General features: G+C 55.1%; 2 protein-coding genes across 6 annotated transcripts in view; both read left to right on the plus strand.

The window, feature by feature from the left end:
* The window catches only part of TACC1 (transforming acidic coiled-coil containing protein 1), a 35,896-nt gene extending 28,826 nt beyond the window's left edge, over positions 1-7,070 (plus strand). For all 5 annotated transcript variants that reach the window (XM_056362891.1, XM_056362892.1, XM_056362893.1 and 2 more), the window contains 6 exons: positions 54-130; positions 544-587; positions 689-849; positions 1,408-1,514; positions 2,114-2,234; positions 2,853-7,070. In XM_056362891.1, coding sequence (XP_056218866.1) covers positions 54-130; positions 544-587; positions 689-849; positions 1,408-1,514; positions 2,114-2,234; positions 2,853-2,921 — 579 coding nt within the window. In that variant the 3' untranslated portion in view covers positions 2,922-7,070. The remainder of the gene's footprint in view (positions 1-53; positions 131-543; positions 588-688; positions 850-1,407; positions 1,515-2,113; positions 2,235-2,852) is intronic.
* An 839-nt stretch (positions 7,071-7,909) lies between these two features.
* LOC130160404 (CD59 glycoprotein-like) lies at positions 7,910-10,963 on the plus strand. The gene is made up of 3 exons (XM_056362790.1): positions 7,910-8,041; positions 9,776-9,889; positions 10,607-10,963. Exons 1-3 carry the CDS (start codon positions 7,984-7,986, stop codon positions 10,807-10,809), a joined length of 375 nt encoding a protein of 124 aa, XP_056218765.1. The 5' UTR covers positions 7,910-7,983; the 3' UTR covers positions 10,810-10,963.
* Positions 10,964-12,628: the final 1,665 nt, after the last annotated feature.

Consider the following 12,628-nt stretch of genomic DNA (forward strand, 5'->3'; position numbering starts at 1 on the left):
GAGAGAGACCACCCAGAGCACATCCCAAGGGTCCTGTGTCTGCTGCGACCTAGATAATCACAAAGGAGATTGAAGCGAGCGAGTGGAAGAAGAAATATGAAGAGAGCCGCCAGGAAGTCTTAGAGATGAGGTAAAAGTTTTCTCCTCGCACATTCGCCTGCCAGCCCCCTGTGCGGTGCAGCGCTGTGCTCTGTTCCCCATCCGGAGGTGGGTTAGCGGGGCCGTAATGGGATGATACGGCTTGGCATCGGCAGGGTGGGATGTGTTAGGAGACATGTACTCTTTGTGCTTGTGCCGTGTCAAGCCTGCCGGTTTCTTTGTTGCAGGAATAAAATCCCATTAGCTGTGCTGGTTCGAGATGGAGCTTAGCATGGAGCAGCGATGATGGGCACTGCAGCTGGGGCTGTGCAGACAGGCTGCTGCTTGGGCTGCCTGTGTGGCTGGGGGAGGGGGCGGCTTGCTGGCAACAGAGCTGTAGGTGCATGTCTGCAAAAAACTGCTGCCTCTTACCTGTGGTTGGGTTTTTTTCTCCTTTTCTTCTAGGAAAATCGTGGCTGAGTATGAGAAGACCATTGCCCAGATGATAGGTAAGGTGCCGTCGCCTGGCCGGGCGTGCGGGGCCAGGAGCTGGCTGCCACAGCTGTCCCCCCTCACTCACCATGTCCCCACTGTTTATTCTCTGTCACAGAGGATGAGCAGAGGACAAACATGACATCTCAGAAGAACATGCAGCAGCTCACGATGGAAAAGGAGCAGGCTCTGGCAGACCTAAACTCGGTGGAGAGGTCCTTGTCAGATCTCTTCAGGAGATATGAGAACCTGAAGAGCGTCCTAGAAGGCTTTAAGAAGGTCCTTACCTTGGTTTCCTCTTTCTCCCTGTAGTCTTGGTCCTGAGACACAGGGTTCCCGTGCAGCATTGCCCCACTTTGCCCCACACTGCAGCACTGTGGCCCTCCCGCCCCATGCGGTGCTGCTTCAGATGCCCCAGCCCTTGCTTGGAGGGCTTCTTGCTTGCTTTCATCTGTGCACTTTCTGATAAAATGAGCAAAGAGTCTTTCAAATGCCACAGGGAGAGTGTGGGGAGCTGGGCTCACGGGGAGCTGGCTGTTCCTGCGCTCCTCCCTGGCACCCTCCTGCTGAGCTGCTGGCCCTGGAGCATCCTGCCCTGGGCAGAGCTGCGGCCAAGGGAAGGCAGGTGCCAGGGCAAAGTGCCCCAAGAAACTCTGCCTCCATCTACACACTGTTTTTCCATGCTGCCAAGGTGGATAAGGGGCTCCAGCATAAGGGAGAAGCTGATTCTATTTAAAGCCTTTTCCTTTGATACTCAGGCTGTATCATCTCATCAGGGCAGCATCTCTGTGCTCAGTCCCCATGCAGATGGATGTACTTTTTTTTTTTTTCTCCCAGAATGAAGAAGCTCTGAAGAAGTGTGCTCAAGATTATTTAACCCGGGTCAAGCAAGAAGAGCAGCGGTATCAGGCCCTGAAAGTCCATGCAGAAGAAAAATTAGACAAGTAAGGGCATGCATGAGGTTCATGAGGTTGCTGGGTGCTTAAAGACCTTGTAGGGCAGTGTTTTCATTTGGCTTTCCTGAGGCTGGAAGGCAGGAGCTTATTGATGTGAAAAGCTGCCTTTTACAACCTCAGGCTCAAGTGACTTTAAATGGCTGTAAGTAAGCCAGCACAAATCCCTGAATGGATTCTCTGATCTCTGCTTACTTTTTTTTTTTTTTAATGGAGAAACTGAGGTTCATGGTCTATTTACAGTCACTTAGCAAGGTCCATGTTTGAGGGCTCACGTTTGTGGTGTAGGGGATGTGCAGCTACCAAGGCTCAGCTGACAGTAGCTCGCCAACACATGGTAGCCCCCAGGGAAGTCGGTGAGGAACTGGTTTAGCTTCACTCTGAGAAAGCAGAGTTTCCATACAGGAGTCTGGGGGGGCCGAATTAATCCAGTTTCATGCAGGTTTTCCCTATGGGAAAACCACCTCTGATGCATCCAGGCAAGCAGGAGCTGGGCTCTGCTGACACCACGTGCTCTGACGTGCCGCGGTGCTGCTCCTGCCTGCACCTGGGTGTGATCCCTGTCCCCTTCTCTCCAAACGCCACCGCAGAGCCAACGAGGAGATCGCCCAGGTGCGCACCAAGGCCAAGGCAGAGAGCGCGGCGCTGCACGCTGGGCTTCGCAAGGAGCAGATGAAGGTGGAGTCCCTGGAGCGAGCCCTCCAGCAGAAGGTAACGCGCCTGCCCTGCCTCCTCTCTGCCAGCCGTGCTGGCTGTGCTCTGCATTTCCATTTTGCTGCCCTGAGCATCCTGTGGGTGCTGGAGGGGTCCTCCAGGATTTTGGCCCAGAAAGTGTCTGTGGTTTTGGTTTTGGGGGTATTTCTTTGCTTGTTTTGTTCGTGTTTTGTGGGTTGATTTATTTTTTTCTTTTTATAAAATGTACAACTGTGTCCTCTCGCAAGGACCAGGCGTAGGCATGGCTGTGTGCAGTGTTGTGGCTGCTGGTTCAGGGCTGGCATGTGTTTGGCTGTCCTGGGGCACAGGCAGAGCTTGCTCACAGGTGCCCACTACCAGACATATGGGCTGAGCCGAGCAGGGTGGGCTGTGCGGAGCAGGGTGGGCTGCAGCTGGGCAGCGACGGGTGTCTGTGCAGCTCTGGGGTGTGTTGAGGGTGAGGAGGGCTGAGCCCAGGGCTCCCCGTAGCATCTGGATGATGCACCAGAGAGCTGTTGCAGGGGCAGGTGCAGGAGCCAGCTGCCCCTTCCCGCGCTGGCTCGGTGGCAGATGGTCCCGAGTGTTATCCTCCATCTGTGATGCTGCAGGGGTCCTCAAGCTCTGCTTTTCTTCCAGAACCAGGAGATTGAGGAGCTGACCAAGATCTGTGACGAGCTGATAGCGAAGCTGGGAAAGACAGACTGAGTCTCACCGCCCCTCGTCCAGCACTCTGCACTTGGCTGCTTTTCTTGTAACGTCAAGCACCTTGCCTTATTGCCCAGGACCACCCCCCCCCCCCCCCCAGCAGAGAAGCACACACGTCCAGCTGCCTGCTCCGCTCGGCTGCCGGACCCTGCGGCCCCCGTGCAGAGCCAGTCCCTGCGCTGTCCCTGTCTGTGTCTCCCAAGGGCTCTGGGGCTGTGTTCCCTGTCGTCAGGCTGGGCATGCATGTCCCTCCTGGTGTCCGTAGCAAGTGGCTGCCGTGCCGTCCATCTGCACGGATGCCAGCTCTCAGCTGGGAGGTGACACCCTGGGCTCTGTCCCCCTCAGCTGGGCTGGGTCTAGTGGTGCCCCTACACATGCTGTCACTTACTGTCCTCACGTGCTCAACTGCACAAGTCCAGCCCTGCCTAGCAGGTCCTGCCCCGGGATGCGGATGATGCCAGGGTTGGAGCCACTGGCCCTTGCACTGGGAAGAGGAACTGGCCCGTGCGTGCACGGCTGGGGAGGCAGTGAAGGGGCTTGGGGACCCCAGGCACCTGCTACAGGTGGTCTGGGGCCACCAGCCTGGATCCCTGGGCTGAAGCAGCCTCCTGGTAGATGGAGTGGTGTTGGGAGAGGCGGTGGTGTTGCCGGAGCTGGTCCTGGTCTCTGGTACATGGGTGAAACAGCACAGCACATCCTCATCCCTGGCTGTGCCAGCCTTGGAGGAAGGAAGCCAATGTCTCTGCATTCGTGCACTTTATTAGCATTTATGAGCACTTGGGCTCTCTTCTCACTTCTTCCCGTCGGGCAGGGTCCTGCTACATGTCTCATTTCCTCGGGAGCATGGATATGGCCACTTAACCAGTAGTAACTCAAATCCTCTCAAAGGAGAGCCTAGCCAAGGGGAGGACAGGAGGCTTCTGCCCCAGGAGGTATTGGAGAAACAGGGGAAAATGCTGGTTCTGGAGAGCTGGGACTTGTCCGTCCACCTTCCCCACCCTGCCCGCAGCCCTGGCACCTCCTGAGGCTTGTTAGGGTAGAGTTTCTAGTCTGCTTTGAAATGTGCAGAGCCCAGCCCCTTGCTGTTGGCTCCCCACACCTAGTGAGGTTAGTTCCCCACTTTGGATGGTGCAGGAGGAAGGAAGCAAACCCTGAACTGCTTCACGATTCTGCTGACTTCAGGGTCCTTTCGCCAGTTGGTACAGAAAGGCAAGGAGGAGTGCAGTACTGCCCGCGGTCTTGCACTGCTGTCAAAAATGCCCTTACAGCACTGAATGTTAAGAGAACTAAACAAAAGCCATCTTTACAGGCAAAGGCAGATCCAGACAGCAGTAAAAGACACTTTGAAATCTGTCTGGATGCAGCCCAAAGTCTGAGTTTCCCCGCCAGCAGGCTGCCTGCTCTGTTTCAGAGGTGTTTACTTTTCTGGACACACCAAGCTCCAGCAGAATTGCTGAGGTTGCCTTTGCACTGTGCTGAGGACCAGGGGGCTCTGGAGTGATGCATCGTGTTTAAATCCCTGCGTGGGTCCTGTGCGCGCCTTCGCAGTAGCGCCATTGCACGAGCCAGCCTTGCCTGGTGAGTTTTGCTGCTGTGCACGCTGTGCAGTGCCACATCTTCCTGGCCATGGTGCCTGCCAGCAGGCACCTGTGGCTAATGTATTGGGGGTGCTGGGGGCTGTGGGTGATGCCCCTTGGGGTCAGTGCAGGACCGTCCTGTCCTGCAGAAGGGCGGATCAATGGGACCAGGCAATAGCTGCAGTGGTGGAGGATTCTCTGCTGTCGCCTTGATAGTCATAAAGCATCAAATAAGGGAAGTATTTGCTGTTTGGACTGTTTCCTACCCAGCCTTTCTAAGACTTTCACAAACTTTTTTGCTGCTACCTTTTTGTAAAAGAATCCAGCTGTTTTCCTCCTGTTTTCTAATTCCCTGTGTTGAGCATGCAGTGCAAACATCTGTTTAAATCAGAGCCATACAATTGGTATATATTTTATTAGTTATATTATGTATAGAGAGAATTTATTATACACTTAAGCAGACAAAGAAGCTGGTAGCCTGTCCTAGTACACAGACCAGGACTGTTCACCGTGTTCCCAGTTATCCCAGTGAACAGGCTAGTAGCTGGGTGGTGGGAAAGCTGATGGCTGACCCCGCTCAGAGCTGTGCCCCTGTGGCTTTATGCTGGCTGAAAGGAAAAACCTTTTTTCCCCATTTTTTTTCCTTTTTCTTTTTTTTTTGCGCCCCCCCTTTGTCCTCCCCACACTTCCCTCTAATAAGCTGGTACAAAAGCATCTGTCAGATGATCTACGAAGACTCTGGGGAGTCAAAGATGCCAGCCCCAGCCCACTGGAGTGTGGCTCCCCTCCAATTTCATCAGTGTTTGGGGGTCTGCAGACCATAGGACTGCTCACTTCTCCTGTGTCCAGCTCCAAGGCAGCATTCCTGCCTGGATGCAAGTGTCCCTTTCCTGGCTGCCAGGCTTCAGCAGGGTGGTGGTGACAGCAGGGAGTGACCCCAGGAAGGTGCTGCCCCTCTGGACCTTCTGAGGGTCTGTGCAGGTAAATTAAAGCCCTTGAGACCCAGGGATTTGTTTGGGAGTTGGGTTTTTCTCTTTGCAGCCCTTCAGAAACCGAAGGGACCAGGTCACTGCAGAGCAGGGCGCTGTGCAGGCTCTCAGGGCTTCTTCTGGTTTGGCACATGGGTTTGCCATCGTGCCCGTAGCTGCGCTTGAGGTCCCAGCATGAGGCTGATGGAGCCAGAGCAGGTGGCAGCCCCTGGGCAGGGACGGTGGCAGCCCCTCAGCCCTGGGCTCTGCGTGGGGGCATGCTGCACCACGTGCTGGCTTTATGCACCGTGTGATGCCCCAGCCCCTCTGCGGCAGTGTGTACTTGCCGCCCTAGCGCAAGGGATAATTCAGGTTCTGTGTGCGCCGTGGCCAGCCAGGGCCAGGTTTGCTCAGCCGGAGGGTCAGCACCGAGCACAGCAACCGGCTCGGGGCATTGGGCTCGCTGGGAGCCTGACCCGAGTGTGTCTGGTGGTCAGTCTCTAGTCAGGGGTGTTCTGGCCCTCGGAGGTGGCAGATGATTGCAGAAGTTTGGTTTTCACCACTCGGCACTTCCCCAGAACCCCAACCTGCGTACAGTGCAATCCGTGCTGCAGTCTTGCCCCTCTGGCAAAGCGAAGCCACCGGGAAGGCCAGGCTGCCTGCGGGGAGCAGCTTCCACGTCCATACTCCCCGCGGGCAGCATGCGCCCCGTCTCTGCTCCTGGTGTCTCCTGCTCCCGCTTTCGCTGCCTCTCTCACCCCAGTGCTGTCGCGTTCCTGTGCCTGTCAGCATGCACTTCCAGTCTGGGCAAAGAAGATTCCTAAGGAATGATTTATTAACTATAATATGGTTATAGTTACATATATAAATATATATATATAATGGTTATAGTTACATATAATAGAAGGCGTGTGTTCGTAACTGTCAACGGGCAGGGCCATTGCCCCCTGTGTGCCACTCTCCGCGTGCGGAGCTGGTGGCACTGGGGCTGGCTTGGCCCTGGAGCTCCCGCTCGGCAATGCCGCAGAGGCATGATGCCGGCACCGGCTCACCGGCAGCACTGGGCCAAGCTGGGAGCTGGCAGCAGGAGCAGTGCACGGCATTCAAACACTGCCCGGCTGCTCCAGCCAAGATGTGTAACCAGCGCGGGGAAATCTGCAGGTACCTGCGCGTCGGGACCGCAGCCTGGTTGTGTGTGTTGTCTTTTTTCTTGCAGTAGAATTTAAATACCCCTTTCTGACAGTGGTGGGTGCCTGCCTGTAAGCCGCTAGTGTTGCTGTTTGCAAGTGTGCATCTGCCAGCAGATCTCTGTCTGCAGTGAAGTGCCAAGAAGTAACCACCCCGACTGCAAATCCCTCCCACCCATCCCTCCGGTGTGCCCCCACCCCAGGCAGGAACTTTCTCTGCATTGACTACTATCCCCATCGCTCCAGACCATGTATGTAACTGCCATCGCCATCAATTTTATATGTACAATAATTTCCCTTTTATATGTCAGGTAAATATTTGTAAGAGTTATACTCACACAAATGAGATTATTATAATGATTACTAATATATTTTTTCCATGTTTCATTGCCTGAATAAAAATTGTGTTTATCACTCTTGAAAGCTTCCTTGGTGTTTGTAAGGTCAGTGAAGGGCTTTTGGAGAAGCTGGCTTTATCTTCCAGGATGGGCCCTATTCTGCCTCTTTTTAATGTGGTTTACAATGCAGTTGGTTTCAAATAATCATTGTTATCATCTGTTCCTGAGGGGTGTGTTCATCAGCTCTGAAATTCAGACCTGAGACGACTTTGATGCCCCCTTGACTCCTACCATGCCGCAATGATGCTCCCGGCAGGTTTTGCTGAACTGTGCGCCAGTGAGCTTGGCCAGGAGGAAGAGCTGAGGGCTGCGGCAGGACATTGGGCAGTGGGACTCTGCTTCATCCCTGGGCTGACCCCGATAACCTTCCGTGGCCTTGGGTAAACCCCTCTGTAAGGACGGAGACTGCCCTGCCCAGCCAAGGGCTGGGTGAGCACAGGGGCGGCTCCACTGGACTCCCAGCCCTTTATGGGTTTTCAGTTGTTCTCTTGCACTTCTCTTTGGGTGGATTGGAAACTTTGGAGGGTCTTTCCCCAACTTGGCTGCTGCAAATGGCAAGGAAGGGATTATTCTTTGGATGGAGCAGATGGGCTTGATCAGGATCTTTGAAAGCCACCACAAGGTACTCTGGAGATGGAGAGGGTTCCCATAGCAGGCGCCAGTGAGATGCAGTGCAGAGCCCAGCCCAGCAAGTGTGGGCAGGTCTGGCCAACTCCACAGGCACCGGACCACTGCTCTGCCCTGATCCCATGCCCCAGACTGGCCCATGCCCTTGGGGACCTGCATCCTGTCCTCCCCAGCTAAGATGGCATTAGCAGGGGCTGCAGTAAGTGTGTTATCCCCAGCCCAGTGATCCAATCACCCAAGCAGATTAGCTGTAAGACCTTAAGACAAAACAGAGGATACGTGCCCTGTGCTGCACACTGCTGAAAATGTTCGCCCTGAAGACCCTCCTGGCCCTGGCTGTCATCACATCCCTGGCCGGAGAAAGTAAGTGTCCTATAGCTCAGGGCAGGGCAAGGTGGGGTAAATCGCTGTAGCTGCTTTCCTGCTTGCTGCTGCCCCGGCCCTGCTGCCTGCCTGCCGGCTTGTGTGCGCCCATTGCGCCCCTGCCTGCTGCTGCTCCCTTCCCTGCAGAAAAATGGTGTTTTGGCGGGATGGTGGCTTTCTCCTCTTAGAGGCACCCAGAGAAGCACCCAGCCCCTCGCCTACTCTCTGCCACTTGCACAAAGCACAGGTGTGAGGTGCCCAGCCGGGACTGCAGAGCCTCCGGTCTCTGGCTGATGGAGCTGAGGAGGCACCTGAGCCGGCGAACAGCAGCTTCTCATTGCCGGAGCCGTGTTTCCTAGCTAAAACTTGGCTCCTCAAAGGCAGAATCACAAAAAGCCATCTTAAAAGGCGGGAGAGTGGTTGCACTGCTCTGAGCAATGCTGCTGTGGTCACCTCAGGATGGTTTCAGGACCTTTGGACCGAGACGAGACGAACCATGACTGCGTTTTTAGCTACGGGTAAATGAAGGCTGTGCCATGCTGCAAAGAACCGCAAAGGAGAAGCAGGAGACAAGCAATCCCACTGTGGAAGTCAGGGTCAGTGTGGGTTAATGGCAGGCGTTTACTGGCGTTTGACCCCATGAAATCCCAGTTTTCCTGAGACATGGGTTTCCTCCTTTCCCATGAGATGAAACTGGGAGCTCCGTGCAGGAGCCACCCTGCGGACCCGGAGCTGGGCCACGAGAGGGCTCTGCTCCGCCAGCAAAGCAGAGACAAATTTTACTCCCGACATCGGTGGTAATTTAACCATCACCATCAAAATCAAGTATTCATAATTTCAGGCAAGAGCAGGAACCTCAGATTTGTTCTTTTTCCTTTTTTCGGGGGGAGGGTGCTTCATCTGCAGATATTTAAAACAGCACTGTTATTTAAAGTCTTTTCCTGTTATAAAATGATAATAATGCTTTCACATTTGCTCAGCTGGTTCCTAAACCAAGCAGGGACCTCTGGCAGCTGAGCATTTTCCTCTCCTAAAGGGTCAGTCAGCTCTTGCACCTATTATCGGCTCTGACGCACAGAGTGCCGGCGGAGGTGATGGGCTGGTTGTGATCTAACGTGCCCGTGGCCACCTTTGAGAACCATTTGGAGATGACTTGTCCTTGCTGACACACACGTCTGCCCAGCACTTCGCTGCCTGTCACTGCGCCTGTCCCCCTGGGCAGTGCCCCCGGGCTGTGCACTCTGAGCGTTGCATGGGGGAGCTGCTGCAGTTCAGGCACACAAATGCACAAAACCTGCTTCCACAGGTTAGATGAGTCTTCCCTTGTCTCCCCAAAATGCTCATTAAAATGAAATTGGGCACAAGAAAACAAAGATCTAGGGTGTTTTTTTAAATATTACATCTACCTATTTTTATTGTAAAGCGAATTAATTACAGGACACTCAGTTTCAGGAAGTTTTTGCAGAGCACGGACTCAGGGGAGCTAGCCTGCCCAGTTTAGCACTCATCATTTTGATTCACACTTGGAAGAGTTTTTCATGAATGTCACGGACAGGAGAGACCCCGCATCCCAAAGCCTGCTGCGTGCCGTGGCCTTGCCGATTCCCAGCCAGCAGAGCGGCTCGGCTCTGACCAGTGCTAACCCTTGCCTGTGACTCCCCGTCCCAGTGCTGGGGGTCACCAGATGGCACACCACTGCCACTCTCACTCCTCCTCCTCCCCATCTTCGCTCAGGTAAAGCACTGAAATGCCACAAATGCATTGCGTCCAACGAGAACGACTGCAACAAGCAAGGTTCCCACAGCTGCCCCCAGTACGCCGACGCCTGCCTCACCATCACTGCACCCAGTAAGTCCCTTGGCTGGGGGGGCCGGGGGTTCTGGGGGGCACTGGAGGGGCTGAAGGCTACTGGAGGGGCTAGGGGACACACACTGGGGGTTCCTGGGGACCAGAGGGCGAGAACAAGCAAAGGGCCAACCAGGCAAGACCAGGAACTGGCTTCCTCTTGTCCACATGAAGCAGGGGTGAGCCACTTGGTTTTTTTCTGAGTTTTTAGACCTCAAAAACATGCTTTTGGTCTGGGGTAGCTCACAGCCCTTTGCTGGCGTAAGGAAAGTCCTTTTTAGTGGCATGCTGCTCCCACCCTCCAGCAATGCTTCACCACCCTCAGTGCGAGGCAGCAGCATGACCAGTGAGATGGGGAGAGATGGTTCCCAAAACCAGCCCCGCTCCTGCCCCAGGTTCTCTCGTAGCCTGGGCTATATGTACTTTCACGTGCGGTTATAAATATGTGGTCACTATTCCACAGCAGGGCTGTGTGATGTGCTCCACGTTGACTTGGGGTGGTGTGACCATGGGGCATCCCTTGGCCACCGGACCGCTGCTCGGCTCTCCTGGCAGCTCTGTGGGCAGGACAGAGACCGTTTTATTCCACATCTGTAACGCAATATGCTGGGACATGGCTCTGCTTGCTCCCTTTCCTCCCCCTGCTTAGCAGGGCAGGAGTGAAGCCCCCGACACCCGGGGGTGCCTGACACCGCGTGTTGTATGTGCCTTTCCTTGCAGACAGCGTCATTAAGTCTTGCTCCTACAAGTCCTTCTGTGACCAGCGTGGTAGCTCTGGTGGGGCCACACTGAAATGCTGCTTCAGCGACAACTGCAACGGACCACCCCGGGGCTCCAGGAACAGTGGGGGGGCCACGCCGCTGCCCCTCCCCAGCCTGCTGGCTGCTGCATTGGTGGGGAAGCTGCTGCTGAGCTGGCCATGAGGGTCCCAGGCAAGGGGCGGCTGGCCCGGCGTAGCTGCTTGCTGCAATAGCCTAGGGGTACGCGCTACGCACACCGGTGGGTTTGCTTGCTGCTTAAAGCGTGGGGGAGGCTGAGCCACCATCACTCAAATAAACGCTGCAGCTGAAAACTGTGTTCGCAGCCGCTGCTCCTCATTGACAGGAAAACCATAACCTCGGAGGAAAACGGCTCAAACCGAACTGATTTGGCTCCCTGTGGGGATGGGAGCTCACCTGAGTGCAGCCACCCTGGGAGGTTTCGTCAGGCAGAGCCTGGGGGGACCCAGGGCAGAGCCCCGCTCCCAGCGTGCTGCCCTGACAGAGATGCTTTTGGGCTGCTTTCTGCTAACTTGAGAATCATGGCTGCGGGGAGACGTTTTTTCCCTCCTGTGGCTACAAATATGCAAGTCTGGACAGACTATAAATACATTTGGCATGAAATATTGGCCGAGCCTGTTTGGTGCAGCTCTTGGTGCTGCTCTGTGGGAGGAAACCATCCACTGGGACCCCGTTGCCTCTGCAGTGAGCCCCGGCCACCCTGCATGGGGTGGGGGTGGGTATCCCCAGACAAGCGGTGCTGCATGTCTGCAGTTGCAAGGAGATGAAACTTTGGGGTGACTTTCATCCCCTGGTGGTCACTGCCACCTCTGGGAGATCTTGCTTTTCCTCTTTCCACCAGGCTTTCCCTTTGAACCCCTCATGACAGGGAGTGTCCCACAGGTGCCCATTGTCTCTACCTGCTAATGAGTGATTTTATGTAAAGTCCTCCTGAAGCCCAGAAACCTCCTAGGGCTGGTCCGATGCAGGCATGGGCACCTGGCCCTGGGGATTTTGCAGTCTAAGGAGGAGAAAAACAGTACTGGGCTGAGGTAAGGAGGAGATGAGATGTGATGTGTGGGGTGGCTGGGGAGAATGCAAGACATGGGGGGCTTCAGCAGAGCTGCTGAGCTGCCCTGTGGGAAAGTCAGCTGCACGCTGGGGTAAGAGCAAGGCTCCTGAGGCTCGCAAGGAGCAATGGCACTGTGGGACGCAGAGCCGGGCAGCAGGCAAGCAAACCACTTTCCTGTTTTTTTCAATGCATGATGCTTATGGATGTGAAAGCGTCCCCACTGAGCCAAGCAAACGCCAGTGCTCCGCTTGCTGCAGTGGCTGAGAGCAGCTGGGGGAAAGTCATCCAAGGAGCGATCGGCCAGGCATGGGGAGGCTGCTCCCCCCTGCGCAGCTCAGCGCTCGCTGAGCTCCTGGGTGACTCCTGCCAGTGCGTGGTTTGCAGGGGGGAGTGCTGATGTGGGGCTTGCTTGGTGGTCTGGGATGGCTGGCGCTCACACAGCTCAAAGCTTTGCTCGAAAGACCCCCCAGGAGCGCTCGGTGCTGCTTTGTTTTGTAAGGGAGAACGGTAAAAGCGAGTGAACAGGAACGAGCAGGGAAGACAGGAGGATGATGAGGGGAGGAAAGAGAAGGATGACTGGGAGCATGGGGAGGAGAGTGGGAAACTGACTGCAGGAAACAATGTGGGGCAAGCCAGCAGACTGCTGACTGGAAGCCCAGCTGCTGCTCCTCTAGCAAAGCAATCTGCTGGGAGTTTCCCTCAGTCATAACGCAAGAAAAAAGGGAACAGGTACTGAAATCGAAAAGGGCAAGTTCAAACAGAAGAAAATAAATAATGCAGCATGCTTGGATCCAGCTGTGGAGCTCCCTGCTACAAGAGGCTGCTGAAAGAGGCCTCGGTGAGTGCTGGAGGATGAGAGGGTCAAAAGTTCTGGAGAAGATGGATATTGAGTCTTCTGAGGATTAAAACCAG

This window comes from Falco biarmicus, chromosome 18, assembly GCF_023638135.1.
Source record: "Falco biarmicus isolate bFalBia1 chromosome 18, bFalBia1.pri, whole genome shotgun sequence".
Taxonomy (NCBI): Eukaryota; Metazoa; Chordata; class Aves; order Falconiformes; family Falconidae; genus Falco; species Falco biarmicus.